The 25,817-nt window shown below is 54.5% G+C and overlaps 1 protein-coding gene across 1 annotated transcript in view; it reads right to left on the minus strand.

The window, feature by feature from the left end:
* Positions 1-1,729: 1,729 nt before the first annotated feature.
* LOC100726875 (rap guanine nucleotide exchange factor 2-like) overlaps positions 1,730-25,817 on the minus strand; it is an 87,337-nt gene continuing 63,249 nt past the window's right edge. Inside the window, 19 exon segments of the mRNA XM_063260526.1 lie at positions 1,730-2,608; positions 3,718-3,981; positions 5,269-5,756; positions 5,806-5,924; positions 6,029-6,225; positions 7,716-7,868; positions 9,391-9,878; positions 9,928-10,046; positions 10,151-10,347; positions 11,839-11,991; positions 13,514-14,001; positions 14,051-14,169; positions 14,274-14,470; positions 15,961-16,113; positions 17,636-18,123; positions 18,173-18,291; positions 18,396-18,592; positions 20,084-20,236; positions 21,759-22,246. Coding sequence (XP_063116596.1) covers positions 2,583-2,608; positions 3,718-3,981; positions 5,269-5,756; positions 5,806-5,924; positions 6,029-6,225; positions 7,716-7,868; positions 9,391-9,878; positions 9,928-10,046; positions 10,151-10,347; positions 11,839-11,991; positions 13,514-14,001; positions 14,051-14,169; positions 14,274-14,470; positions 15,961-16,113; positions 17,636-18,123; positions 18,173-18,291; positions 18,396-18,592; positions 20,084-20,236; positions 21,759-22,246 — 4,606 coding nt within the window. The 3' untranslated portion in view covers positions 1,730-2,582.

The raw sequence follows: 25,817 nt of genomic DNA on the forward strand, positions 1-25,817 counted from the left end.
ATGCGGGCTCCGAGCATTATGCAAGAATCACATGCACTCAATCGGGGATGGCACCAAAACATCCTCACTGCAGAGGGCACAGACACAGACAGAGCCCAGCCAGGCTGTTCCCCAGGGGGCTCCTCCCCAGGGGGCTCCAAGCTTGTGCTGGTCTCGTCAGGGAGAACACAGACACTGGCCAGAATTTTCTAGAATGTTGCTTCCTACAGTTCGGTGGCTTCAAGGCTCCTGGCCCTCAGCACCTTGAGGCAGGAGAGGACATGAGGCTGATGGCCCGTCACTCACAGGGCACAAGGCAGACGCCGGAGGGGCGCAGAGAGTGGCAGTTTGCAGGTCACGGCCCATCTCAGTAGGAGAAGAAACGAGGCTCTGTTCCCCCAAAGGCCAGGTTTACTGTGTTTGACTGAAGTCTGAGAAGGAGCGAGGTGCTCAGGATTAAGCAAGGGGTGCGCGGTACCCAGCTCTCCACGGGTCACATCTCAGACCCCAGGGAACTAGAAGGAGCGCAGGCCCAACGCTGGGGCCCAGCTGGGCAGAGGTCTCAGGGATGCATGGAAGAGCGGGGCTCGGCACCCCAGCGGCCCGCCAACTGGCACCCTGAAAACCTGGGGCCTGGAGCCTGCACCAGGGAGAGAACAGACAGGGCACCCTCCCCAACCCTGGGTCCACAGCAACAGTGGAGCCGCCCTCTCGGAGCCTGAGCGCCACCCAGCTCCTCTGAGGGCCTGGGTCCCAGCATGCACCCCCGGGACCCAGGCCCTGCATGTTCTGGGCCCAGTGACACCACTTTGCGGTCGGGCACTCCGCACCTGTGTGACCAGAGGCCTCTGCCTCACTGCAGGAATAAAAAGCACGCACGGCTCATTAAGAGTATCGGCAAGGCTTCATGTTATATTTATTTATTTTCCAGCTTGTACAAACTGGATGTAGAAGCATAAACATAGTACATTTCTACCATCTTGAACAAAAATATAACCAATATGTACAATTATTGTATTAAAAATACAAACGGAATACAGACTCCACCAATGTCTTTCTAAAAGACATACAGGTACAGGTAGTATCAAAAGTATGAGGAAATCACCAATTAATTGTACATTCTGCACTTGACATCACTGAGTGAACTGAGATTAGCAGTCCTATGTTCTACAATTACTTAATGTTTAGGGAACATTTGTGCAACTTGCGGTAGAGCTAGATTCCTTTCTAATATGCACATGAGGTCCATAGCCTATATAATAAAACTGGCAAATAATGCATATTCCATGTAAAGTTAGAAATGTATAATTGACAATGTAATATATAAGGAAGTAGACAAATGCCATGAGACAGAGAATTATTAAATAAAGCACTGACATTGTCTGATACAGTGAAAAAACACTGCAATTGGACTTTTAAAATTTGATGCTATTTACGTTTATCTACTGATCAGCATGATCAGCTGAATTCAATGGAAACCCAAGACCAGCAGCTCCAAACATCTGAGTACTCCTCAGACTGGCAGCCTTCACTTTCCGGAATCTCTGCAAAAACGACCCCAAATGGAGAGGGGAGTCCTCTGGAGTCCTTGGTCCTGCAGCAACTGTGAGCAGGCAGTTGCCTCCAGGAGGCGCCCCCGCCAGGCGCTCACCCTCCTGGCCAAGGCAGCATCTCTGAGGCCCAGACACTGGGGCGGGGGGGGGGGGTGGGGGGGTGGAGCGGCCCCTGGGGACAGGAAGCTCAGCTGGCATCAGTCCCAGGGCCAGTGCTGCACTCACTGCGAATGCTATCCAGTTACAAGCTATTCTTCAAAAAGACAACAAAACAAAAAATTCGGAAGCTCTAAAGTAACTAAAATCAAAGAAATATAACTTAAGGGGCTGCCACCTTGTCTCAGTGGAAGCAGGACACACTCCAGGTCCAAGGCCTGGCCAGAGGATGGCCTGCCGCCGTGGAGGAGGCAGGGGGCAGAGGCTGGACTGGAAGGGCCAGGCCTTCCATCCTCACCTGGCTGCGCCCCGACAGAACATTTGGGTTTTTAGAAACCCAGGTGGTAACCTACATGAGGTTCAGAAATAATACTGCAATCATCAAAGGGCTATAACCTTGACTCTTGGAACTCATTTTCAAAAGGAGCACTGTAAACAAGAGGACAAGCACTGCGCTCTAAGGGTCTCCAGTCCCTCACCTGGGGGCTGGAGGTCCCAAGTCTCCGTGGCAGGCTCTGCTTATCATCCTGATGACACTGAGCTCTGGGGCTGAGCTAGGATCCAACAGGGAGGCCTTTCAAAGCCTTCCTTCCAGGCACAGAGAGCTCGCCCAGGGAGTGGCTCCGGTGGGCCCCAGCATGGGGGATCTGGAATGATGCTATGTGGGCAAGGCCCACTACACTGGGAGATAGCTGCTCTGTGCATTTCAAGCAACAAAGTCTGGAAAGTGCTGGTGAGGTGGTCTTCACAGTATTCACATGCAAAGGGGTAGGAGGAGCAGCCCACTGCAGGCAGTGAAGGTCCTCAGTAGCAGGGCAAGCTCTGCTCTGAGGCCCAGGTAGGATGCTGTCCTCTGTGCGCTCCTCTGCGTGGCTCGATGCCCGGGCCTGGGCCTCACAGGGCAGACACCTGCTCATCCTCTGTAGGGCGGCAGGGGAGGAAACAGAGAGGCCAGTGAGTGACCCACAGGCAAAGCTGGCTCCCCACAGCCCTGGGGGCTCTTCCAGGCAGCCTTTAGCAATGAAAATGGCTCAAGATCACACACATACGCACGCACGCACACAGGCACGTATGCACGCGTGCATCTTCCAAGAGCTACATCTGATAAAAAATATTTCTGTTTACATGGAAAGTGATTCCTGTTTAAATTCACGGAAGAAAGTTATAAAATGGCTGTGCCGATTTTTAATGACGCAGCCATACACATTAAAAACCACACACAGAGATGTTAGAAAAAGTTTATCGCTGCGCGCCAATCATGAATTCACTCTCACTTGTTATATTTGGCTTTTTCACATAATGACCATGTAAAGAAGAATGTTAAACTGAAAACTTAAAAAAAAGAAGGCTCTTGTTCTTCAACCTCAATCCAAACTCCGCAGGTAGATTTACACAAAGGCGGTGAAAGAGTTACAGAGAGGCTGGGTGTGCTGGGCCAGCGGCCTGTGATCCCAGCATCAGCAGGCTGGACAAGGAGGATCCCAAGCTCCAGCTCAGCACAGACAACTTGGAGCCCCTCTTAGACATGCATAAATGAAGGCAGACAGTGTGGGAAGTGCTCAGGAAACAGGGTCTGTGTCCCATCCATGGCACCTTTAAAACAGTGCCAGGAAATGTATGCAGCTGTATTCTCTTTCACTGCCAAAGGTCCCAGTGCCTCTAAGTCCAATATAATGTTTCAGCCATCTATTTTACAGCTCAAAGGGCTTCTTCAAATTCAACACAGTACAGATGTTTATACTTATCCTTAACATAGGGCTGTGGAATGCCTTGATTTATTAAGAATCAGAGAAGAGGGGCTGGGGATTTAGCTCAGCGGCATAAGCACCTGCCTTGCAAGCAGGCAGTCGTGAGTTCGATCCCTGGTACCGATAAAAAGGAAAAAGTCAAAAAAGAATCAGAGAAGAGGTGCAGGTGGGGGAGGGAGCTCAGGGTCTCCCCTGCTCCGGAAGCTTGCCCACCAGGCAGAACCTGCCCAGCAGAGCCCAGCCTGGCCCAGCGCTGCCCCACTGCCACCTCCCACACCTACCATCTTCCTCCTTGCAGAAGCCCTGATCCTGGCAGGGGGCCAGACGGGGATCAGCCTCACTGGGCTTGTGCCACTGTGGTCTGCCGCCCGGTGCCAAGGATGAGACCTCCGCGGGCCGCACCACCATGCATGAGCTCTGCAGCGCCACAGTGTACTCTGGGGGCCGGAGTGCTGGATTCGGAGGCACCTCGAAGTCTGTGATCAGGATGCCCAAGTAGCCAGGCGGGGTTGGCGGTGGCTCTGGGTACAGGCCCTCCTTCCACACTGCAAGGAAGCAGAACCTGGTTAGGTGAAGCAGGGGTTCCGCACCAGGCTGCAGCAGTCCAACCCCTGACACTGTTCGGCTGCTCATGCACAGCCAGCTTTGGGCTTCTGAGCACGGCTGCCTTGCAGAAGGGGACCCCTCGAGACCGGAGTGGACACAAACCCTAGTGCACCCAGGCTCATGCCTGCCCGGTGTGGCTCAGCTCCTGCGGGAAAGGCACTGGCGGCCTGGCCAGCCTCCGCCTCCACCATGCAGGTCAAAAAGGCTCAGCACTCCCAGGCCCGATGGCTCTCTCCGGAAACAGGACATGAAAACAAATTAGGGAAAGCACTATCTCCACCCCGAAGTGTCACCTGAACAACTAACACTGTAAGGTGTTTATGTTTCTGAAAATCCTTTTAATTAATATTGATTAAAGTTTTGTGTTGAGCTAACTCAAACGTTAGGAACTAAATCCTTTCTTCACAATAAAAATTCTGATACTCAGTTTTAACAGCAAGTGCTTGAGAAGGATGAACCTAAGACTGTTCAGCTGTTACCTCCTCTGTCATCCTGGAAGGGCATGAAAGGGACGCCTACCGAAGGCTCCGGACAAGGCAGTGCAGTGAGTTCGAGGCCGGCCTGGGTCACACAGAGTCTGAGACCTGAAGCCCAAGCCAGACCAAGGAGTTTCTCCACTAACAGAGGCGCTGCGTCCTGTAATGAGGATTCTTCAGCTCTTGCTCCTCCTGGCCCTACACACTCCTCACCGTTCCCCTCCAAAGAGCTCAGGTCACCTTCTCCCCAGAAGGAAGCAGGCATTCCTTCTCTGTCCTCCCCATCCTCCCGCCACACTAACTCCATCGGGGAGGTTGGCCCATGGGAGCAGGTGGGTCCAGCATGCCAAGGGCAGAAACTCGAGACACAATGGGGCCTCCCTGTTGCACACCGGGGTGCCCAGGAAGGGCCAAGAAGCCAGCCTCAGCATGCTAAGGCCCTGCTCCAAGCAGAGCTAAAGAGAGTGGTAAAACAGTAGTTCCAAGTTTCAGTGAAAAGCAAGCACTTCCCTGGAGCGCCGCTATCTAGCTTGGTTATTTTCAGACTACGAGACACGACCCAAAACACCAGTAACCACAGGCACAGAGCCGGCTCAGCACTGCTACCACAGCCATGCCCCCCACCCACTTCTACGCTGGGTGCCCTGGGCAGCCTAGGACAGCGGAGTAGCATCGCATGCACGGGCGAGTGCGCATGCACAAAACCTGGGCTTGGGCAGGATGAGGTTGGAGGATTCCGCCCAGACTTACCGACCAGCCCCTTGGTAGCGCTCGAGGTGGCAGCCCCGTGGGCTGGCACAGGGCCAGCCTTGGGCTCATCGTTGGGAGTGGGCGACAGGCAGCTGCCATTCTCGACCTCAAGGGACATGTCCTTGCAGCCAGTGGGAGAGGCCCAGCGGGCCCTGGACTGCGCCTGCTCCAGGCTTTCTTCGATTGGGTTCTGTCTGTTGCCCTTCTGGCCATCCTCGGCAAAAATCAAGTGGTCCAGGTGGCCCCTGTTGGCCCAGAGCCCCATGGGGTCCAAGGGGTAATCGCAGAGCACAGGCCCGAACAGTGGCGTCTCCCAGCTCCTCAGGTGCTGGATGGTCTGGATGTTGTTGTGTGAGTCACTGGAGCATGAGGTCCAGCTCCCATGGCCACTGTTGGCGGCATCCAGGGACGTGCAATAGCCCTGGTCCTGCGAGAGCACCATGGCTGTGGCAAACACGTCCTGGGCCAGGGCCATGGCTGCATAGGACCTGTGGGGAGGGCGGGACAGGAGGAGCTGACTGTGAGCCTCTGCCTCACTCTGTGGTAGGGGACAGGGCAGTCCGCAGGTCCACGAGGGCCAGGAGGTCGGCATGGTTTGTGGAGAAGGAGCCACGAGTACTCAAGGAGGGTCCAGGATGGGGTTGTCCCATGGGGCCCTTGGCACGGGCACCCAGAGGGCCAGGTGGTGAGGGGCAGCAGGGCGAGGAGGCGGGTGCAGGAAGGGCACCCACCCCAGGCTGTACTGGTCTGGCTCTAGCACTGTCTGCTGCTCTGCCCTGACAACGCCCAGGCCGATCTCCACCAGGCTCACGGAGTGCTGCTGCCTCCGCTCCTCCTGCAGGGCCATGGGCACCGAGTCCAAGGAGGAGTTTCTGACCATACCGGACCTAGAGGAGATCTCGCTGTGGCCAGAGTCGGAGAAGTTGTCCACGCTCCAGCTGGGGGCCAGGGTGTAACCTGCAAACACATAGGAGACCTCACATGATGGAAGAAAAGCCAAGCAGAAATGCAGGACGCTCACTGGGAAGGGGACCCCTCATGCCTCAGAGTTCGCACTCCTGTCCTAACAAAGGAGCCCCTTACCTAAGGAGGAGCACCGGACTGCTTAGTGGAGATACAGAAGTCAGGGCTGTGCCAAGCGAGCTCAGCGCCCGCTGTCCCCCACACCCTGTGGCCCAAGGTCACAGCACATGGAGGCTGGGCACAGGGCGTCTGCTTATGCACCAATCAGCGTTAAAAAGCAGAAATCTCATTTGTTTTGTTTTTTTTGAGACAGGTCTGAGCATTCCAGGCTGGCCTCAAAGTTGCAGCGACCCTCCTGCCCCAGCCTTTTGATAGCTGGCACAGAGTGTAGGGGTGCACCACCACGCCATTAAAATCTGAATATTCCTTTTCCGCACTCATTTTTTTCTTTTCTGCATTACTAAGCATGTAATCATCTTAGTTCAAAATCATTTGATACAATCACAGACCATGTAAGTTTTTAAATGCCACTTACTACAAAATAAATAATATAGAATATGTAAATAAATCTGGAGGACCTAAATTTGCCAATTTAAGTGGCCCCCATTTCACTAAACTAGTAATTCCTGATTTATTTGTTCAAGGTCACATAGGGTCTTGCTAAGATTTAATGTGTTTACCTATGAAATGTCTATAATCACACTGCAAGTCTTGCCAGATGAAATTTAAATCTGTCCCTCAGAAGTCCATTCCAAAATCAATCTGTCTCTGGGAAAGAGGGTCGCGCACAGCGCCTGCCCCTCAGGCATTACGACCCGGGGACTCCAGTTCTGAAAGCTCCACCTGCCCTGGTCCCATGCCATCCTACAGCTGGTGGTGCTCACTTCCCGGGAAAGAAGAGGAACCAGTGAAGTCCAGCTGCCCAGAGTCAAAGTGCCTCAGCTGAGCGCCACTGCCACTGACCGCAGGACACAGGGACAGCGCAGACGTAGCCCCCACCCAGATCTGGCACTCAGAGGCCACAGTGAAGCCTGGCCATACGTTAGCAGCTCCGGGACTCTACAAGTGACAATGGGGCACAGCCTTGGCTGCCACCACCCAAGGGGGAGGATCAAGGGCCAGGCCCATGGGTAGGGGAAGGGGACCAAGGCCCAGCCACCCCGACAGACACACACCAGGTGCTCGGCCCTACAGTCTTCCTCCCTGTACTAACGTCAGTCACACAAGAACGAATGTTTACATAGAAAGAATTCTTCCCACATTTAGGATTAATAAAAAGGCAAATGGATGTTCAAAAGGACTGTGTAACTGATAAATCTGACATACTGTAATATTAAAAAGAAATACAAAAATTCTTCCCAATGCTTAAAATGAGGGAAGGCCCCTGACTGTGAAGGCACCCTGAGCAGATTAAAACCTGTGAAATCAGCAAGAAATTCTATGACTGCAGAGGGCAGCGCCTAAGCCCACCACTGCAGCCCTACCTTTCCTGGGCGAGCTCTGCGGGGATGTGGGTGAAGACAAGAGCTTGGAGGACGCGCTGGACAGCATGTCCTCCGCCTGCTTTGGGTGGCGCTCCAGACTGCCTTCTTCAGACAGCGAGAGGATCTTCTTTAAAGCTTGCGGAGAGTTTATGCCTACAAAAATAAGCAAAGAACTAAAAACTTCTAACAACTAAAGGGCTGTATTGAAACTCAGTGCTACTGTAAGGTTCCACATATTTACAACTGGATATTCCTTGTACCGTCACGATATGAGAACAGGTGGAGGAGGCAGAGATGCCTGTGCTCAGACTTCCGATTCCCAGGGCCAAGAGGTGGCTGTGGATGTTTTAAATTCCAAACCTCTGACACCATAACCATGTGCTTGGCAACAACCAAGATTAAGTGGACAATATGTGAACATCTGAATTCGGGGCTCAGTGGGGTCACTTCAACTCCAGCTTGGGTTGGAAGCAGGTATTTGCTACTACGGGGCAGTTCAGCTCTGGGGAAAGGGGAACACCAGGAGAAAAGCAGAGGGCCCAGAGACACGGAGCGGATGGGGGAGGCAGGATACAGCACCAAGGGTCCTCATCAGTAATGTACTCAGTCCACAGAGGAAGAGGAAACTAGCTGCCTCTTCCACAGAAGCCAGGAGGGCGGCTCCCAGGGTGCATGGGCCTGGCTGGGAAGGGTGCGTGGGTAGACACAAAGTGACCCCTTGACTATTCTCCAGGAGTATGGGAGACACTTTACAAAGCTTCTCATAGTACTATGGGGCGTCCTCAAACTCCCTCAGAGCTGACAAGCAGAGAGATTTCCAGAAAGGAAGAACAGCCCCAAACCATGTCCCCTTCCTGCCAGCATGCCATCTCATGTAAGCAGCCTTCTGCACTCTACACGGCGTCTCTGGGGAAGAAGCGATACTATCAGGCACAGCGGTGTGAAAACTCCAAGTGCACCAAAGCTACAGGCCAGCAGGGAGTCGCCTCAGGCTGGCAGGGCCTCAGCAGAGTGTCAGCACTTCACACATGGCGCCCTCCGCACAGAGGGGCAGGGTACCTCGACCACACTCCTCCGAGCCGCCTCAGGGAGGATGGAGGTCAGCCAACAGCGCCCAGCACAGAGACCGAGGGACCTCACCCAAGGCCCAGCGCGTCTAAGCCAGCCTGCTGTACCCTGGTAAAAACATTCCTTATTTCTGTTCAGGTTACTTCCTTCCACAGACAGACAGAAGAAATAGTGGGCACACTTTATGAAAGCTTGTTCTGTGGTGCATCTATTTGAGAAGGGTAAACCAATGAATGCGCTGTTTTTAAGGAAAAAGATGAGGTATAATTTCATTAACCTGCGAGCTCTGTCCGTATTTCCAGTGCCTGAAACTTGCAGAAGTGGGAGCTCGGTGAGGCAGAGCTGTGCCCACGGCCGGCATGCCTGCAGGCAGGCTCCGAGGCCTGCTACTGACATGGCTGAAGCCAGCTCGGTTTGAGGCACTGACCTGAGAAACACTCAGGCACAGAGCCGGCTCACCACTGCTACCACAGCCGTGTCCCCCACCCACTTCCACGCTGGGTGCCCTGGGCAGCCTAGGACAGCAGAGCAGCATCTCGAGGCCACATGCACATGCACACAACCTGGGCTTGGGAGGATGAGGTCTGAGGAGTCCCCCCAGACTTACCGACCAGCCCCTTGGTAGCGCTCGAGGTGGCCACCCTGAGGGCTGGCACAGGGCCAGCCTTGGGCTCCTCTGTGGGCGCGGGCGCCAGGCTGCTGCCATTCTCGGCCTCAAGGGACATGTCCTTGCAGCCAGTGGGAGAGGCCCAGCGGGCCCTGGACTGCGCCTGCTCCAGGCTTTCTTCGATTGGGATCTGTCTGTCGCCCTTCTGGCCATCCTCGGCAAAAATCAAGTGGTCCAGGTGGCCCCTGCTGGCCCAGGGCCCCATGGGGTCCCCGGGGTAATCGCAGAGCACAGGCCCGAACAGTGGGGTCTCCCAGCTCCTCAGGTGCTGGATGGTCTGGATGTTGTTGTGCGAGTCACTGGAGCATGAGGTCCAGCTCCCATGGCCACTGTTGGCGGCATCCAGGGACGTGCAATAGCCCTGGTCCTGCGAGAGCACCATGGCTGTGGCAAACACGTCCTGGGCCAGGGCCATGGCTGCATAGGACCTGTGGGGAGGGCGGGACAGGAGGAGCTGACTGTGAGCCTCTGCCTCACTCTGTGGTAGGGGACAGGGCAGTCCGCAGGTCCACGAGGGCCAGGAGGTCGGCATGGTTTGTGGAGAAGGAGCCACGAGTACTCAAGGAGGGTCCAGGATGGGGTTGTCCCATGGGGCCCTTGGCGCGGGCACCCAGAGGGCCAGGTGGTGAGGGGCAGCAGGGCGAGGAGGCGGGTGCAGGAAGGGCACCCACCCCAGGCTGTACTGGTCTGGCTCTAGCACTGTCTGCTGCTCTGCCCTGACAACGCCCAGGCCGATCTCCACCAGGCTCACGGAGTGCTGCTGCCTCCGCTCCTCCTGCAGGGCCATGGGCACCGAGTCCAAGGAGGAGTTTCTGACCATACCGGACCTAGAGGAGATCTCGCTGTGGCCAGAGTCGGAGAAGTTGTCCACGCTCCAGCTGGGGGCCAGGGTGTAACCTGCAAACACATAGGAGACCTCACATGATGGAAGAAAAGCCAAGCAGAAATGCAGGACGCTCACTGGGAAGGGGACCCCTCATGCCTCAGAGTTCGCACTCCTGTCCTAACAAAGGAGCCCCTTACCTAAGGAGGAGCACCGGACTGCTTAGTGGAGATACAGAAGTCAGGGCTGTGCCAAGCGAGCTCAGCGCCCGCTGTCCCCCACACCCTGTGGCCCAAGGTCACAGCACATGGAGGCTGGGCACAGGGCGTCTGCTTATGCACCAATCAGCGTTAAAAAGTAGAAATCTCATTTGTTTTGTTTTTTTTGAGACAGGGTCTGAGCATTCCAGGCTGGCCTCAAAGTTGCAGCGACCCTCCTGCCCCAGCCTTTTGATAGCTGGCACAGAGTGTAGGGGTGCACCACCACGCCATTAAAATCTGAATATTCCTTTTCCGCACTCATTTTTTTCTTTTCTGCATTACTAAGCATGTAATCATCTTAGTTCAAAATCATTTGATACAATCACAGACCATGTAAGTTTTTAAAGGCCACTTACTACAAAATAAATAATATAGAATATGTAAATAAATCTGGAGGACCTAAATTTGCCAATTTAAGTGGCCCCCATTTCACTAAACTAGTAATTCCTGATTTATTAGTTCAAGGTCACATAGGGTCTTGCTAAGATTTAATGTGTTTACCTATGAAATGTCTATAATCACACTGCAAGTCTTGCCAGATGAAATTTAAATCTGTTCCTCAGAAGTCCATTCCAAAATCAATCTGTCTCTGGGAAAGAGGGTCGCGCACAGCGCCTGCCCCTCAGGCATTACGACCCGGGGACTCCAGTTCTGAAAGCTCCACCTGCCCTGGTCCCATGCCATCCTACAGCTGGCGGTGCTCACTTCCCGGGAAAGAAGAGGAACCAGCGAAGTCCAGCTGCCCAGAGTCAAAGTGCCTCAGCTGAGCGCCACTGCCACTGACCGCAGGACACAGGGACAGCGCAGACGTAGCCCCCACCCAGATCTGGCACTCAGAGGCCACAGTGAAGCCTGGCCATACGTGAGCCGCTCCGGGACTCTACAAGTGACAGTGGGGCACAGCCTTGGCTGCCACCACCCAAGGGGGAGGATCAAGGGCCAGGCCCATGGGTAGGGGAAGGGGACCAAGGCCCAGCCACCCCGACAGACACACACCAGGTGCTCGGCCCTACAGTCTTCCTCCCTGTACTAACGTCAGTCACACAAGAACGAATGTTTACATAGAAAGAATTCTTCCCACATTTAGGATTAATAAAAAGGCAAATGGATGTTTAAAAGGACTGTGTAACTGATAAATCTGACATACTGTAATATTAAAAAGAAATACAAAAATTCTTCCCAATGCTTAAAATGAGGGAAGGCCCCTGACTGTGAAGGCACCCTGAGCAGATTAAAACCTGTGAAATCAGCAAGAAATTCTATGACTGCAGAGGGCAGCGCCTAAGCCCACCATTGCAGCCCTACCTTTCCTGGGCGAGCTCTGCGGGGATGTGGGTGAAGACAAGAGCTTGGAGGACGCGCTGGACAGCATGTCCTCCGCCTGCTTTGGGTGGCGCTCCAGACTGCCTTCTTCAGACAGCGAGAGGATCTTCTTTAAAGCTTGCGGAGAGTTTATGCCTACAAAAATAAGCAAAGAACTAAAAACTTCTAACAACTAAAGGGCTGTATTGAAACTCAGTGCTACTGTAAGGTTCCACATATTTACAACTGGATATTCCTTGTACCGTCACGATATGAGAACAGGTGGAGGAGGCAGAGATGCCTGTGCTCAGACTTCCGATTCCCAGGGCCAAGAGGTGGCTGTGGATGTTTTAAATTCCAAACCTCTGACACCATAACCATGTGCTTGGCAACAACCAAGATTAAGTGGACAATATGTGAACATCTGAATTCGGGGCTCAGTGGGGTCACTTCAACTCCAGCTTGGGTTGGAAGCAGGTATTTGCTACTACGGGGCAGTTCAGCTCTGGGGAAAGGGGAACACCAGGAGAAAAGCAGAGGGCCCAGAGACACGGAGCGGATGGGGGAGGCAGGATACAGCACCAAGGGTCCTCATCAGTAATGTACTCAGTCCACAGAGGAAGAGGAAACTAGCTGCCTCTTCCACAGAAGCCAGGAGGGCGGCTCCCAGGGTGCATGGGCCTGGCCGGGAAGGGTGCGTGGGTAGACACAAAGTGACCCCTTGATTATTCTCCAGGAGTATGGGAGACACTTTACAAAGCTTCTCATAGTACTATGGGGCATCCTCAAACTCCCTCAGAGCTGGCAAGCAGAGAGATTTCCAGAAAGGAAGAACAGCCCCAAACCATGTCCCCTTCCTGCCAGCATGCCATCTCATGTAAGCAGCCTTCTGCACTCTACACGGCGTCTCTGGGGAAGAAGCGATACTATCAGGCACAGCGGTGTGAAAACTCCAAGTGCACCAAAGCTACAGGCCAGCAGGGAGTCGCCTCAGGCTGGCAGGGCCTCAGCAGAGTGTCAGCACTTCACACATGGCGCCCTCCGCACAGAGGGGCAGGGTACCTCGACCACACTCCTCCGAGCCGCCTCAGGGAGGATGGAGGTCAGCCAACAGCGCCCAGCACAGAGACCGAGGGACCTCACCCAAGGCCCAGCGCGTCTAAGCCAGCCTGCTGTACCCTGGTAAAAACATTCCTTATTTCTGTTCAGGTTACTTCCTTCCACAGACAGGCAGAAGAAATAGTGGGCACACTTTATGAAAGCTTGTTCTGTGGTGCATCTATTTGAGAAGGGTAAACCAATGAATGCGCTGTTTTTAAGGAAAAAGATGAGGTATAATTTCATTAACCTGCGAGCTCTGTCCGTATTTCCAGTGCCTGAAACTTGCAGAAGTGGGAGCTCGGTGAGGCAGAGCTGTGCCCACGGCCGGCATGCCTGCAGGCAGGCTCCGAGGCCTGCTACTGACATGGCTGAAGCCAGCTCGGTTCGAGGCACTGACCTGAGAAACACTCAGGCACAGAGCCGGCTCACCACTGCTACCACAGCCGTGTCCCCCACCCACTTCCACGCTGGGTGCCCTGGGCAGCCTAGGACAGCAGAGCAGCATCTCGAGGGCACATGCGCATGCACACAACCTGGGCTTGGGAGGATGAGGTCTGAGGAGTCCCCCCAGACTTACCGACCAGCCCCTTGGTAGCGCTCGAGGTGGCCACCCTGAGGGCTGGCACAGGGCCAGCCTTGGGCTCCTCTGTGGGCTCGGGCGCCAGGCTGCTGCCATTCTCGGCCTCAAGGGACATGTCCTTGCAGCCAGTGGGAGAGGCCCAGCGGGCCCTGGACTGCGCCTGCTCCAGGCTTTCTTCGATTGGGATCTGTCTGTCGCCCTTCTGGCCATCCTCGGCAAAAATCAAGTGGTCCAGGTGGCCCCTGCTGGCCCAGGGCCCCATGGGGTCCCCGGGGTAATCGCAGAGCACAGGCCCGAACAGTGGGGTCTCCCAGCTCCTCAGGTGCTGGATGGTCTGGATGTTGTTGTGCGAGTCACTGGAGCATGAGGTCCAGCTCCCATGGCCACTGTTGGCGGCATCCAGGGACGTGCAATAGCCCTGGTCCTGCGAGAGCACCATGGCTGTGGCAAACACATCCTGGGCCAGGGCCATGGCTGCATAGGACCTGTGGGGAGGGCGGGACAGGAGGAGCTGACTGTGAGCCTCTGCCTCACTCTGTGGTAGGGGACAGGGCAGTCCGCAGGTCCACGAGGGCCAGGAGGTCGGCATGGTTTGTGGAGAAGGAGCCACGAGTACTCAAGGAGGGTCCAGGATGGGGTTGTCCCATGGGGCCCTTGGCGCGGGCACCCAGAGGGCCAGGTGGTGAGGGGCAGCAGGGCGAGGAGGCGGGTGCAGGAAGGGCACCCACCCCAGGCTGTACTGGTCTGGCTCTAGCACTGTCTGCTGCTCTGCCCTGACAACGCCCAGGCCGATCTCCACCAGGCTCACGGAGTGCTGCTGCCTCCGCTCCTCCTGCAGGGCCATGGGCACCGAGTCCAAGGAGGAGTTTCTGACCATACCGGACCTAGAGGAGATCTCGCTGTGGCCAGAGTCGGAGAAGTTGTCCACGCTCCAGCTGGGGGCCAGGGTGTAACCTGCAAACACATAGGAGACCTCACATGATGGAAGAAAAGCCAAGCAGAAATGCAGGACGCTCACTGGGAAGGGGACCCCTCATGCCTCAGAGTTCGCACTCCTGTCCTAACAAAGGAGCCCCTTACCTAAGGAGGAGCACCGGACTGCTTAGTGGAGATACAGAAGTCAGGGCTGTGCCAAGCGAGCTCAGCGCCCGCTGTCCCCCACACCCTGTGGCCCAAGGTCACAGCACATGGAGGCTGGGCACAGGGCGTCTGCTTATGCACCAATCAGCGTTAAAAAGTAGAAATCTCATTTGTTTTGTTTTTTTTGAGACAGGTCTGAGCATTCCAGGCTGGCCTCAAAGTTGCAGCGACCCTCCTGCCCCAGCCTATTGATAGCTGGCACAGAGTGTAGGGGTGCACCACCACGCCATTAAAATCTGAATATTCCTTTTCCGCACGCATTTTTTTCTTTTCTGCATTACTAAGCATGTAATCATCTTAGTTCAAAATCATTTGATACAATCACAGACCATGTAAGTTTTTAAAGGCCACTTACTACAAAATAAATAATATAGAATATGTAAATAAATCTGGAGGACCTAAATTTGCCAATTTAAGTGGCCCCCATTTCACTAAACTAGTAATTCCTGATTTATTTGTTCAAGGTCACATAGGGTCTTGCTAAGATTTAATGTGTTTACCTATGAAATGTCTATAATCACACTGCAAGTCTTGCCAGATGAAATTTAAATCTGTTCCTCAGAAGTCCATTCCAAAATCAATCTGTCTCTGGGAAAGAGGGTCGCGCACAGCGCCTGCCCCTCAGGCATTACGACCCAGGGACTCCAGTTCTGAAAGCTCCACCTGCCCTGGTCCCATGCCATCCTACAGCTGGTGGTGCTCACTTCCCGGGAAAGAAGAGGAACCAGCGAAGTCCAGCTGCCCAGAGTCAAAGTGCCTCAGCTGAGCGCCACTGCCACTGACCGCAGGACACAGGGACAGCGCAGACGTAGCCCCCACCCAGATCTGGCACTCAGAGGCCACAGTGAAGCCTGGCCATACGTGAGCCGCTCCGGGACTCTACAAGTGACAGTGGGGCACAGCCTTGGCTGCCACCACCCAAGGGGGAGGATCAAGGGCCAGGCCCATGGGTAGGGGAAGGGGACCAAGGCCCAGCCACCCCGACAGACACACACCAGGTGCTCGGCCCTACAGTCTTCCTCCCTGTACTAACGTCAGTCACACAAGAACGAATGTTTACATAGAAAGAATTCTTCCCACATTTAGGATTAATAAAAAGGCAAATGGATGTTAAAAAGGACTGTGTAACTGATAAATCTGACATACTGTAATATTAAAAAGAAATACAAAAATTCTTCCCAATGCTTAAAATGAGGGAAGGCCCCTGACTGTGAAGGCACCCTGAGCAGATTAAAACCTGTGAAATCAGCAAGAAATTCTATGACTGCAGAGGGCAGCGCCTAAGCCCACCACTGCAGCCCTACCTTTCCTGGGCGAGCTCTGCGGGGATGTGGGTGAAGACAAGAGCTTGGAGGACGCCCTGGACAGCATGTCCTCCGCCTGCTTTGGGTGGCGCTCCAGACTGCCTTCTTCAGACAGCGAGAGGATCTTCTTTAAAGCTTGCGGAGAGTTTATGCCTACAAAAATAAGCAAAGAACTAAAAACTTCTAACAACTAAAGGGCTGTATTGAAACTCAGTGCTACTGTAAGGTTCCACATATTTACAACTGGATATTCCTTGTACCGTCACGATATGAGAACAGGTGGAGGAGGCAGAGATGCCTGTGCTCAGACTTCCGATTCCCAGGGCCAAGAGGTGGCTGTGGATGTTTTAAATTCCAAACCTCTGACACCATAACCATGTGCTTGGCAACAACCAAGATTAAGTGGACAATATGTGAACATCTGAATTCGGGGCTCAGTGGGGTCACTTCAACTCCAGCTTGGGTTGGAAGCAGGTATTTGCTACTACGGGGCAGTTCAGCTCTGGGGAAAGGGGAACACCAGGAGAAAAGCAGAGGGCCCAGAGACACGGAGCGGATGGGGGAGGCAGGATACAGCACCAAGGGTCCTCATCAGTAATGTACTCAGTCCACAGAGGAAGAGGAAACTAGCTGCCTCTTCCACAGAAGCCAGGAGGGCGGCTCCCAGGGTGCATGGGCCTGGCCGGGAAGGGTGCGTGGGTAGACACAAAGTGACCCCTTGATTATTCTCCAGGAGTATGGGAGACACTTTACAAAGCTTCTCATAGTACTATGGGGCATCCTCAAACTCCCTCAGAGCTGGCAAGCAGAGAGATTTCCAGAAAGGAAGAACAGCCCCAAACCATGTCCCCTTCCTGCCAGCATGCCATCTCATGTAAGCAGCCTTCTGCACTCTACACGGCGTCTCTGGGGAAGAAGCGATACTATCAGGCACAGCGGTGTGAAAACTCCAAGTGCACCAAAGCTACAGGCCAGCAGGGAGTCGCCTCAGGCTGGCAGGGCCTCAGCAGAGTGTCAGCACTTCACACATGGCGCCCTCCGCACAGAGGGGCAGGGTACCTCGACCACACTCCTCCGAGCCGCCTCAGGGAGGATGGAGGTCAGCCAACAGCGCCCAGCACAGAGACCGAGGGACCTCACCCAAGGCCCAGCGCGTCTAAGCCAGCCTGCTGTACCCTGGTAAAAACATTCCTTATTTCTGTTCAGGTTACTTCCTTCCACAGACAGGCAGAAGAAATAGTGGGCACACTTTATGAAAGCTTGTTCTGTGGTGCATCTATTTGAGAAGGGTAAACCAATGAATGCGCTGTTTTTAAGGAAAAAGATGAGGTATAATTTCATTAACCTGCGAGCTCTGTCCGTATTTCCAGTGCCTGAAACTTGCAGAAGTGGGAGCTCGGTGAGGCAGAGCTGTGCCCACGGCCGGCATGCCTGCAGGCAGGCTCCGAGGCCTGCTACTGACATGGCTGAAGCCAGCTCGGTTCGAGGCACTGACCTGAGAAACACTCAGGCACAGAGCCGGCTCACCACTGCTACCACAGCCGTTTCCCCCACCCACTTCCACGCTGGGTGCCCTGGGCAGCCTAGGACAGCAGAGCAGCATCTCGAGGGCACATGCGCATGCACACAACCTGGGCTTGGGAGGATGAGGTCTGAGGAGTCCCCCCAGACTTACCGACCAGCCCCTTGGTAGCGCTCGAGGTGGCCACCCTGAGGGCTGGCACAGGGCCAGCCTTGGGCTCCTCTATGGGCGCGGGCGCCAGGCTGCTGCCATTCTCGGCCTCAAAGGACATGTCCTTGCAGCCAGTGGGAGAGGCCCAGCGGGCCCTGGACTGCGCCTGCTCCAGGCTTTCTTCGATTGGGATCTGTCTGTCGCCCTTCTGGCCATCCTCGGCAAAAATCAAGTGGTCCAGGTGGCCCCTGCTGGCCCAGGGCCCCATGGGGTCCCCGGGGTAATCGCAGAGCACAGGCCCGAACAGTGGGGTCTCCCAGCTCCTCAGGTGCTGGATGGTCTGGATGTTGTTGTGCGAGTCACTGGAGCATGAGGTCCAGCTCCCATGGCCACTGTTGGCGGCATCCAGGGACGTGCAATAGCCCTGGTCCTGCGAGAGCACCATGGCTGTGGCAAACACGTCCTGGGCCAGGGCCATGGCTGCATAGGACCTGTGGGGAGGGAGGGACAGGAGGAGCTGACTGTGAGCCTCTGCCTCACTCTGTGGTAGGGGACAGGGCAGTCCGCAGGTCCACGAGGGCCAGGAGGTCGGCATGGTTTGTGGAGAAGGAGCCACGAGTACTCAAGGAGGGTCCAGGATGGGGTTGTCCCATGGGGCCCTTGGCGCGGGCACCCACAGGGCCAGGTGGTGAGGGGCAGCAGGGCGAGGAGGCGGGTGCAGGAAGGGCACCCACCCCAGGCTGTACTGGTCTGGCTCTAGCACTGTCTGCTGCTCTGCCCTGACAACGCCCAGGCCGATCTCCACCAGGCTCACGGAGTGCTGCTGCCTCCGCTCCTCCTGCAGGGCCATGGGCACCGAGTCCAAGGAGGAGTTTCTGACCATACCGGACCTAGAGGAGATCTCGCTGTGGCCAGAGTCGGAGAAGTTGTCCACGCTCCAGCTGGGGGCCAGGGTGTAACCTGCAAACACATAGGAGACCTCACATGATGGAAGAAAAGCCAAGCAGAAATGCAGGACGCTCACTGGGAAGGGGACCCCTCATGCCTCAGAGTTCGCACTCCTGTCCTAACAAAGGAGCCCCTTACCTAAGGAGGAGCACCGGACTGCTTAGTGGAGATACAGAAGTCAGGGCTGTGCCAAGCGAGCTCAGCGCCCGCTGTCCCCCACACCCTGTGGCCCAAGGTCACAGCACATGGAGGCTGGGCACAGGGCGTCTGCTTATGCACCAATCAGCGTTAAAAAGTAGAAATCTCATTTGTTTTGTTTTTTTTTGAGACAGGTCTGAGCATTCCAGGCTGGCCTCAAAGTTGCAGCGACCCTCCTGCCCCAGCCTATTGATAGCTGGCACAGAGTGTAGGGGTGCACCACCACGCCATTAAAATCTGAATATTCCTTTTCCGCACGCATTTTTTTCTTTTCTGCATTACTAAGCATGTAATCATCTTAGTTCAAAATCATTTGATACAATCACAGACCATGTAAGTTTTTAAAGGCCACTTACTACAAAATAAATAATATAGAATATGTAAATAAATCTGGAGGACCTAAATTTGCCAATTTAAGTGGCCCCCATTTCACTAAACTAGTAATTCCTGATTTATTTGTTCAAGGTCACATAGGGTCTTGCTAAGATTTAATGTGTTTACCTATGAAATGTCTATAATCACACTGCAAGTCTTGCCAGATGAAATTTAAATCTGTTCCTCAGAAGTCCATTCCAAAATCAATCTGTCTCTGGGAAAGAGGGTCGCGCACAGCGCCTGCCCCTCAGGCATTACGACCCAGGGACTCCAGTTCTGAAAGCTCCACCTGCCCTGGTCCCATGCCATCCTACAGCTGGTGGTGCTCACTTCCCGGGAAAGAAGAGGAACCAGCGAAGTCCAGCTGCCCAGAGTCAAAGTGCCTCAGCTGAGCGCCACTGCCACTGACCGCAGGACACAGGGACAGCGCAGACGTAGCCCCCACCCAGATCTGGCACTCAGAGGCCACAGTGAAGCCTGGCCATACGTGAGCCGCTCCGGGACTCTACAAGTGACAGTGGGGCACAGCCTTGGCTGCCACCACCCAAGGGGGAGGATCAAGGGCCAGGCCCATGGGTAGGGGAAGGGGACCAAGGCCCAGCCACCCCGACAGACACACACCAGGTGCTCGGCCCTACAGTCTTCCTCCCTGTACTAAGGTCAGTCACACAAGAACGAATGTTTACATAGAAAGAATTCTTCCCACATTTAGGATTAATAAAAAGGCAAATGGATGTTAAAAAGGACTGTGTAACTGATAAATCTGACATACTGTAATATTAAAAAGAAATACAAAAATTCTTCCCAATGCTTAAAATGAGGGAAGGCCCCTGACTGTGAAGGCACCCTGAGCAGATTAAAACCTGTGAAATCAGCAAGAAATTCTATGACTGCAGAGGGCAGCGCCTAAGCCCACCACTGCAGCCCTACCTTTCCTGGGCGAGCTCTGCGGGGATGTGGGTGAAGACAAGAGCTTGGAGGACGCGCTGGACAGCATGTCCTCCGCCTGCTTTGGGTGGCGCTCCAGACTGCCTTCTTCAGACAGCGAGAGGATCTTCTTTAAAGCTTGCGGAGAGTTTATGCCTACAAAAATAAGCAAAGAACTAAAAACTTCTAACAACTAAAGGGCTGTATTGAAACTCAGTGCTACTGTAAGGTTCCACATATTTACAACTGGATATTCCTTGTACCGTCACGATATGAGAACAGGTGGAGGAGGCAGAGATGCCTGTGCTCAGACTTCCGATTCCCAGGGCCAAGAGGTGGCTGTGGATGTTTTAAATTCCAAACCTCTGACACCATAACCATGTGCTTGGCAACAACCAAGATTAAGTGGACAATATGTGAACATCTGAATTCGGGGCTCGGTGGGGTCACTTCAACTCCAGCTTGGGTTGGAAGCAGGTATTTGCTACTACGGGGCAGTTCAGCTCTGGGGAAAGGGGAACACCAGGAGAAAAGCAGAGGGCCCAGAGACACGGAGCGGATGGGGGAGGCAGGATACAGCACCAAGGGTCCTCATCAGTAATGTACTCAGTCCACAGAGGAAGAGGAAACTAGCTGCCTCTTCCTCAGAAGCCAGGAGGGCGGCTCCCAGGGTTCATGGGCCTGGCTGGGAAGGGTGCGTGGGTAGACACAAAGTGACCCCTTGATTATTCTCCAGGAGTATGGGAGACACTTTACAAAGCTTCTCATAGTACTATGGGGCATCCTCAAACTCCCTCAGAGCTGACAAGCAGAGAGATTTCCAGAAAGGAAGAACAGCCCCAAACCATGTCCCCTTCCTGCCAGCATGCCATCTCATGTAAGCAGCCTTCTGCACTCTACACGGCGTCTCTGGGGAAGAAGCGATACTATCAGGCACAGCGGTGTGAAAACTCCAAGTGCACCAAAGCTACAGGCCAGCAGGGAGTCGCCTCAGGCTGGCAGGGCCTCAGCAGAGTGTCAGCACTTCACACATGGCGCCCTCCGCACAGAGGGGCAGGGTACCTCGACCACACTCCTCCGAGCCGCCTCAGGGAGGATGGAGGTCAGCCAACAGCGCCCAGCACAGAGACCGAGGGACCTCACCCAAGGCTCAGCGCGTCTAAGCCAGCCTGCTGTACCCTGGTAAAAACATTCCTTATTTCTGTTCAGGTTACTTCCTTCCACAGACAGGCAGAAGAAATAGTGGGCACACTTTATGAAAGCTTGTTCTGTGGTGCATCTATTTGAGAAGGGTAAACCAAAGAATGCGCTGTTTTTAAGGAAAAAGATGAGGTATAATTTCATTAACCTGCGAGCTCTGTCCGTATTTCCAGTGCCTGAAACTTGCAGAAGTGGGAGCTCGGTGAGGCAGAGCTGTGCCCATGGCCGGCATGCCTGCCGGCAGGCTCCAAAACGTGCTACTAACATGGCTAAAGCCAGCTCGGTTCGAGGCACTGACCTGAGAAACACTCAGGCACAGAGCCAGCTCACCATTGCTACCACAGCCGTGTCCCCCACCCACTTCCACGCTGGGTGCCCTGGTTAGGCTAGGACAGCAGAGCAGCATCTCGAGGCCACATGCACATGCACACAACCTGGGCTTGGGAGGATGAGGTCTGAGGAGTCCCCCCAGACTTACCGACCAGCCCCTTGGTAGCGCTCGAGGTGGCCACCCTGAGGGCTGGCACAGGGCCAGCCTTGGGCTCCTCTGTGGGCGCGGGCGCCAGGCTGCTGCCATTCTCGGCCTCAAGGGACATGTCCTTGCAGCCAGTGGGAGAGGCCCAGCAGGCCCTGGACTGCGCCTGCTCCAGGCTTTCTTCGATTGGGTTCTGTCTGTCGCCCTTCTGGCCATCCTCGGCAAAAATCAAGTGGTCCAGGTGGCTCCTGCTGGCCCAGGGCCCCATGGGGTCCCCGGGGTAATCGCAGAGCACAGGCCCGAACAGTGGCGTCTCCCAGCTCCTCAGGTGCTGGATGGTCTGGATGTTGTTGTGCGAGTCACTGGAGCATGAGGTCCAGCTCCCATGGCCACTGTTGGCGGCATGCAGGGACGTGCAATAGCCCTGGTCCTGCGAGAGCACCATGGCTGTGGCAAACACGTCCTGGGCCAGGGCCATGGCTGCATAGGACCTGTGGGGAGGGAGGGACAGGAGGAGCTGACTGTGAGCCTCTGCCTCACTCTGTGGTAGGGGACAGGGCAGTCCGCAGGTCCACGAGGGCCAGGAGTCGGCATGGTTTGTGGAGAAGGAGCCACGAGTACTCAAGGAGGGTCCAGGATGGGGTTGTCCCATGGGGCCCTTGGCGCGGGCACCCAGAGGGCCAGGTGGTGAGGGGCAGCAGGGCGAGGAGGCGGGTGCAGGAAGGGCACCCACCCCAGGCTGTACTGGTCTGGCTCTAGCACTGTCTGCTGCTCTGCCCTGACAACGCCCAGGCCGATCTCCACCAGGCTCACGGAGTGCTGCTGCCTCCGCTCCTCCTGCAGGGCCATGGGCACCGAGTCCAAGGAGGAGTTTCTGACCATACCGGACCTAGAGGAGATCTCGCTGTGGCCAGAGTCGGAGAAGTTGTCCACGCTCCAGCTGGGGGCCAGGGTGTAACCTGCAAACACATAGGAGACCTCACATGATGGAAGAAAAGCCAAGCAGAAATGCAGGACGCTCACTGGGAAGGGGACCCCTCATGCCTCAGAGTTCGCACTCCTGTCCTAACAAAGGAGCCCCTTACCTAAGGAGGAGCACCGGACTGCTTAGTGGAGATACAGAAGTCAGGGCTGTGCCAAGCAAGCTCAGCGCCCGCTGTCCCCCACACCCTGTGGCCCAAGGTCACAGCACATGGAGGCTGGGCACAGGGCGTCTGCTTATGCACCAATCAGCGTTAAAAAGTAGAAATCTCATTTGTTTTGTTTTTTTTGAGACAGGGTCTGAGCATTCCAGGCTGGCCTCAAAGTTGCAGCGACCCTCCTGCCCCAGCCTTTTGATAGCTGGCACAGAGTGTAGGGGTGCACCACCACGCCATTAAAATCTGAATATTCCTTTTCCGCACTCATTTTTTTCTTTTCTGCATTACTAAGCATGTAATCATCTTAGTTCAAAATCATTTGATACAATCACAGACCATGTAAGTTTTTAAAGGCCACTTACTACAAAATAAATAATATAGAATATGTAAATAAATCTGGAGGACCTAAATTTGCCAATTTAAGTGGCCCCCATTTCACTAAACTAGTAATTCCTGATTTATTTGTTCAAGGTCACATAGGGTCTTGCTAAGATTTAATGTGTTTCCCTATGAAATGTCTATAATCACACTGCAAGTCTTGCCAGATGAAATTTAAATCTGTTCCTCAGAAGTCCATTCCAAAATCAATCTGTCTCTGGGAAAGAGGGTCGCGCACAGCGCCTGCCCCTCAGGCATTACGACCCGGGGACTCCAGTTCTGAAAGCTCCACCTGCCCTGGTCCCATGCCATCCTACAGCTGGCGGTGCTCACTTCCCGGGAAAGAAGAGGAACCAGCGAAGTCCAGCTGCCCAGAGTCAAAGTGCCTCAGCTGAGCGCCACTGCCACTGACCGCAGGACACAGGGACAGCGCAGACGTAGCCCCCACCCAGATCTGGCACTCAGAGGCCACAGTGAAGCCTGGCCATACGTGAGCCGCTCCGGGACTCTACAAGTGACAGTGGGGCACAGCCTTGGCTGCCACCACCCAAGGGGGAGGATCAAGGGCCAGGCCCATGGGTAGGGGAAGGGGACCAAGGCCCAGCCACCCCGACAGACACACACCAGGTGCTCGGCCCTACAGTCTTCCTCCCTGTACTAACGTCAGTCACACAAGAACGAATGTTTACATAGAAAGAATTCTTCCCACATTTAGGATTAATAAAAAGGCAAATGGATGTTTAAAAGGACTGTGTAACTGATAAATCTGACATACTGTAATATTAAAAAGAAATACAAAAATTCTTCCCAATGCTTAAAATGAGGGAAGGCCCCTGACTGTGAAGGCACCCTGAGCAGATTAAAACCTGTGAAATCAGCAAGAAATTCTATGACTGCAGAGGGCAGCGCCTAAGCCCACCATTGCAGCCCTACCTTTCCTGGGCGAGCTCTGCGGGGATGTGGGTGAAGACAAGAGCTTGGAGGACGCGCTGGACAGCATGTCCTCCGCCTGCTTTGGGTGGCGCTCCAGACTGCCTTCTTCAGACAGCGAGAGGATCTTCTTTAAAGCTTGCGGAGAGTTTATGCCTACAAAAATAAGCAAAGAACTAAAAACTTCTAACAACTAAAGGGCTGTATTGAAACTCAGTGCTACTGTAAGGTTCCACATATTTACAACTGGATATTCCTTGTACCGTCACGATATGAGAACAGGTGGAGGAGGCAGAGATGCCTGTGCTCAGACTTCCGATTCCCAGGGCCAAGAGGTGGCTGTGGATGTTTTAAATTCCAAACCTCTGACACCATAACCATGTGCTTGGCAACAACCAAGATTAAGTGGACAATATGTGAACATCTGAATTCGGGGCTCAGTGGGGTCACTTCAACTCCAGCTTGGGTTGGAAGCAGGTATTTGCTACTACGGGGCAGTTCAGCTCTGTGGAAAGGGGAACACCAGGAGAAAAGCAGAGGGCCCAGAGACACGGAGCGGATGGGGGAGGCAGGATACAGCACCAAGGGTCCTCATCAGTAATGTACTCAGTCCACAGAGGAAGAGGAAACTAGCTGCCTCTTCCACAGAAGCCAGGAGGGCGGCTCCCAGGGTGCATGGGCCTGGCCGGGAAGGGTGCGTGGGTAGACACAAAGTGACCCCTTGATTATTCTCCAGGAGTATGGGAGACACTTTACAAAGCTTCTCATAGTACTATGGGGCATCCTCAAACTCCCTCAGAGCTGACAAGCAGAGAGATTTCCAGAAAGGAAGAACAGCCCCAAACCATGTCCCCTTCCTGCCAGCATGCCATCTCATGTAAGCAGCCTTCTGCACTCTACACGGCGTCTCTGGGGAAGAAGCGATACTATCAGGCACAGCGGTGTGAAAACTCCAAGTGCACCAAAGCTACAGGCCAGCAGGGAGTCGCCTCAGGCTGGCAGGGCCTCAGCAGAGTGTCAGCACTTCACACATGGCGCCCTCCGCACAGAGGGGCAGGGTACCTCGACCACACTCCTCCGAGCCGCCTCAGGGAGGATGGAGGTCAGCCAACAGCGCCCAGCACAGAGACCGAGGGACCTCACCCAAGGCCCAGCGCGTCTAAGCCAGCCTGCTGTACCCTGGTAAAAACATTCCTTATTTCTGTTCAGGTTACTTCCTTCCACAGACAGGCAGAAGAAATAGTGGGCACACTTTATGAAAGCTTGTTCTGTGGTGCATCTATTTGAGAAGGGTAAACCAATGAATGCGCTGTTTTTAAGGAAAAAGATGAGGTATAATTTCATTAACCTGCGAGCTCTGTCCGTATTTCCAGTGCCTGAAACTTGCAGAAGTGGGAGCTCGGTGAGGCAGAGCTGTGCCCACGGCCGGCATGCCTGCAGGCAGGCTCCGAGGCCTGCTACTGACATGGCTGAAGCCAGCTCGGTTCGAGGCAATGACCTGAGAAACACTCAGGCACAGAGCCGGCTCACCACTGCTACCACAGCCGTGTCCCCCACCCACTTCCACGCTGGGTGCCCTGGGCAGCCTAGGACAGCAGAGCAGCATCTCGAGGGC

This window comes from Cavia porcellus, unplaced genomic scaffold, assembly GCF_034190915.1.
Source record: "Cavia porcellus strain 051 isolate PalLab524CR breed Dunkin Hartley unplaced genomic scaffold, mCavPor4.1 scaffold_14, whole genome shotgun sequence".
Classification (NCBI taxonomy): domain Eukaryota; kingdom Metazoa; phylum Chordata; class Mammalia; order Rodentia; family Caviidae; genus Cavia; species Cavia porcellus.